We start from the raw sequence: 4660 nt of genomic DNA, 5'->3' as shown, positions 1-4660 counted from the left end.
TAAAAGTGGAATGGCTTCATTATTCGGTGGGCGGATTAAAATTCATCTAAACGATCTGCGTGGCACTGGACACTCTGCTATGTGGCGGACGTAAAGCTTGCGAAAACAGAATTTTCTGCCACCCCGTGAAAAATAGTAGCAAAACACCGCAGAAATAACCAAAATATCCACGTATCTCTAGAATCATTCAAATATCATCCCAATTCATTCAAATACGCACCTTTATCATCAAATCTGCCAATATGCCCTCCCAGCTCAGCGAATTTACCACCAATGAGATCGTACGCCTTCTAAACGATGGTTATATGCCTGCTCAGATTGCGCGGACCATTGAGTGCCACCAACAAATACTACAAGCCGAAGGGAATCAATAATGGTTGAACATGGTAGGTAAGGAAAAGGTAAAAAGGTAAAAAGGTTAAAGAAAAGAACAGAAAAGAAAAAGAAAAGAAAGCAAACACGAGCGAGGAGACGTGGAAAAATTCGATCACCCACGCCATGCCATGCCATGCCATTCCTTTGCCTGCACTTTTCCCATCAGATCCTTGAACCCATCAAAACCTGTCTCCTTCTCCATTTTCACAGCGCTTCTTTTCCTCCCTATTCCCATTTCCCTGTCCTCCATGGTGGCGATGATAATAATAATCAGCAAAATCAGTCGCGATAATATATTCCATGCACTATCCAAAAGAGGAAGGCAGGGAGGTAGTGACAGAAACAGAAGCACAAACAAAAACAAAGAATACTTATAAGAAAAGCGCATTGTAAAGGTTGGAGGGGATATATGTGCCTGTGTAAGCGATGAATAAATGAGAAAGGATGGCAGGAACAGGGTTGGAGGGATAGCGAAGGAAAAAAAAGTCGATCCCGTAATTAGACTCCCGGAACACATCCCCTGATGTCTATATTTATTTTCCCACGAGGGCTTTCCTTCCATTCTAAAGGCAGGATTTAATCGTGGTAATGCTTGAATGAAAGTTTCTTTTCCTCTTATTCTTTTATTCTCACAAAGGTCATAAAAACAAAAGAAATTAAATGACAGTCAAGGCCCATGAAGAACATGCATATGATATCAATAATACCTAACGTGGATAGTGTTAAAATGGGGAGCAACGGGAAGAAGAGCAAAAAGGAAAAAATCCGATAATTTGTGAAGGGAGCACTAGACATACATGCCCACAATTGTCGCGGGTCAGCTGTATTGCAGATAATAGCAGACAAACAAAAAGAGGGACGGAAATAAAGAGGTTTTAAAACCACTCATACTTATTTCTCCCAAACAAAATGGATAGACGAGAGACAAGGGGAAAAGACAACAAGGAAAAACAAAGGAAAGGAGAATGCTTGTGCGTGCGTGTGTGTGGGAATATTATGAGGCTTTGCTAACAACAAGGCCCTCAAGGGTGCGACCTGCGTGCAGACAAAAATTTAAATGAAATCTCTATTAAAACAAGAAAGAGAAACTAAGAAAAATGGAGAGGGAGAAACATAATCAAATGCGGGAATGATCAGTGGGTGATGGCGACGGAGGCGGTCGCGGAAGATCACGGGGTATTGGTGGGAGACTCTTGAATTCTAATGAACGCATAGCCTCAACCTTGCCCTCCCGTGCCAATACTTTACCAGTTCCATATCCAACAGACTTTGGAGATTCAGGTTTAGGGGGTGGGGGAGGCAATCGAGGAGGGGGTCCGCATGGTCCGGTAGCTGTGCGAAACTCTGGGTTCCAACCATCTCCGTTCACTTCTTCGTTCCTTTCGTACTCGTGCGATTTTTCCCTTCCGTAACTTGTTTCGCTAGGACTATTTCTCCCACCTTTACTTCCGGTACTCCCAGCTTCCCCAACCTCCTCAACGACGGGAAGAGTGGAGGTGATACCAGGCATATCGCTAGAAGTGGCCTGGATGGTACTTAAGATGTGTGGATTCGGTTCTGGATCTGTTGCGAGGTTTCTGCCTGCTTTTGCCGCATCTCGTTCAGCCCTCTCCATGACCCTGTCAATTTCTGAACGTGGGTGGGTGTGAGAAAGTGATGTACCATCCATAGATCTTTGGCCCTTGTTCTTTACTTTGCCTCTCGCGTTCAGCCTCTTCTGTGGACATGGTGATACCAGTGATAAAATTGAGAAATCGTTCCCCATACGAGTGCGGAGGTATTGGGGATATTTGATTTCGATTATGCGAAAGTCCTTTCCAGAAGTGTTCCGCCTTCTTAACCATGCCATACTATATTAAGCGAGAATAGTTAGCTAAAATATACTCCTCGATAGAAGTAAGCAACAGAGATAAAAAGAGAAAACATACATGTGTCAAGCAATCAATGACGCCGAGATAGTATATCTCATCTCCCGGTTGGCCATTCTCATGGGTAGCTCGAAAGCCACCATCATCGGAATAAAAGGCGAGATTTTTCCGTTCATCTAGTATCTCATCTGGTAGGGCCGCTGATTGTTGAATCGGCACAGGCTTTTCGCGTTTAATTATTTCTCGGAGTTCCCTTGCCTTTCGAGCGTTTTCAAGTCTCGAAGGTGTTCTCATGAGAAGACTGGGCTGCTGTTCATCACCCCGTTCGCCACCAGGTTGGAAAACTTGGAGAGTTTTGTCTCGAACGTTTTCAGCGTTTCCCTTCTCCACGTCATGTATACCAACCAAAAGCGAATAATCCATGATCTTTAGACGCTGAAGTAACGATACGTCCCTCCGAAGTTGGGATACAAAAATTTCACGTTTCATAGGGCCGAACTCAAGGCGGCGACTTCTTCGAATCCAATTCAGATCTTTCAACGTTGCTCTAGGGTTTGTCTCAAGATCGTCTTCCCGAAAATCTCGTCCAATGGTTGAGCCTTTAAGATCATACATTTGGTGTATGTCTCGATGAGGCGGAAACAAATTATTCATCACAACAAAGTGGATTTTTCGACCGTAAGCCATCTTAACCCTGTGGAGGCCGTAAAACTGGGAAATTAGGGTGTTTGGGTTGTTTTCGATGTGTTCGTAGTAGTCGCGCAAAATTCTTCGAAGGAGTTTATGTTCGGCGTGATGGATGGTTTTGATGATGTATTTATAGTCTCGAGAGAAGTAAAAGAAACTACCGCTTTTACCAGGAGAACCCAACTCAGACAAGATATACTTGCTCGTTAAAGACACCAAGTAGTCTGCGGGATCGAGTTTGAATTTCGCACGTAAACGGCGGAATACCCAGGGTGCATAGTCTTTGAATTTGAAATCATATTTGGCGGAGGGCGTCAATTCATTACCGGTTCTATAGAGGTGCGAACTTGAGTATAAAGACGAAACGAGAGAAAGTATACTTTACAGCAACTTACATGTCAAAAGAAAATTTGTGTTTTGTTTCAAAATCGGCATCGGTAAGCTCGCGGTCCATTTTCGCGTTGGTTCTTGAAACTGTAAACCGGATTCCGGTCAACATGTTGTATGCTGTAACCCAATTTACATGATTCTGATCAACTTTTGTCCCGACGATAACACGATCGTCGTCCTCTTCTTCTTTTCGCCTTCGCTTGCTAGCTCGTCTCTGTTTGATCATTTCCGCCCATCGAGCAGCATCTTCTTCTGGAGGAAGCTCGTCGGGATGAAGATCTGAATTTAGTGACCGAGTAGTTCTCCGGGCTAGGCTGAGGGACGCCCGTCGCAGTCCCGACGGGGAAGCAAGTCGGTCCCCACTAGAGACGGTATCCTCAGAAGGATCCACATGTAGCGGGGACAGGTCTCGGCTATTCTTCCAGCCATTATGGTATTTAAGTACTTGAAGGGTATGACGCTGTGTTCGAGGACTGACTGGAGGTATGGGGATATCTCTGTCGGCCCGAATGGGGGCACTAGGAGAGGAATGGCGATGGCTAGGTTGAGAAGGCGTTTCTTGGGGTCGAGAGCGAAGAGCACCATCCAACCTCGGCGGTAAAGAGGAAGGAGGACTTGACTCAGTGGAAGGGGCATTATCGGAGACGAGCTGATGACCGTTCACAAGTTGTTCGAGGCTAGTAGACCTGGGCTTTGATGGAATCCCATTCGTCTGAGGGTGAGGGATTACCACAGTTCCATTCAACTCCAAATCCGACAGAGTGTGATCCGCGGGAGAATTCATGAGACCATCATTGGATGTTGAAGTCAAAATATCATTCTCCCGCTCCTTTTCTCTCGCGGGTTCCGTGGCCATGGAAAGAGCACTTCCATTCCTCGACTTGGAGCTCTCTCGAGCGGCAGGGTAAATGGCAGATCTTGAGGTGCCAAGAGAACCCAAAGATGGCAGACTTCCCCCCTTGAAGTTGGTGACAAAATGGTCAGAGGCGGTATCGACATGACCATTCTCCCCATTTGCATCACTGGTCCAAACAAACGCATTGCTTATGGAGGATTTGTCATATGATTTTCGAGTCAAATGGTCGTGAGACGAAGATGATGACGAGCCAACTTGGCGGTGATGGTGATTGTGGAGGAGCTGAGGTTCGCTGGTGAATGATGGCATGGTGGTTGAGTAGCCACAAACAACGGCGAATTGAGGGATGGCGAGCGGGCCTCCTTTGCCACTCCTGGAGCAGAGACTTGCGGTCGTGCGGCAGAAGAGAGGATAGAACAAGGCCGTCAAGTCTCCCACCGCCAAACCACTATGATGCACTCACGGCTGAGAGGGGCTGGTCTGC

At 46.0% G+C, this 4660-nt stretch overlaps 1 protein-coding gene across 1 annotated transcript; it reads right to left on the bottom strand.

Moving 5' to 3' along the window:
• Positions 1 to 1997: 1997 nt before the first annotated feature.
• On the bottom strand, positions 1998 to 4485 carry HCAG_01271 (conserved hypothetical protein; the record flags this gene model as incomplete). Its single annotated transcript, XM_001544174.1, has 3 exons — positions 1998 to 2225; positions 2304 to 3261; positions 3326 to 4485. The coding sequence occupies 3 exons, from the start codon at positions 4483 to 4485 to the stop codon at positions 1998 to 2000; spliced, it is 2346 nt and encodes a 781-aa protein (XP_001544224.1).
• Positions 4486 to 4660: the final 175 nt, after the last annotated feature.

This window comes from Histoplasma capsulatum, genomic scaffold (assembly GCF_000149585.1).
Source record: "Histoplasma capsulatum NAm1 scaffold_1 genomic scaffold, whole genome shotgun sequence".
Classification (NCBI taxonomy): domain Eukaryota; kingdom Fungi; phylum Ascomycota; class Eurotiomycetes; order Onygenales; family Ajellomycetaceae; genus Histoplasma; species Histoplasma mississippiense.
This window is presented reverse-complemented; position numbering and strand designations above follow the sequence as displayed.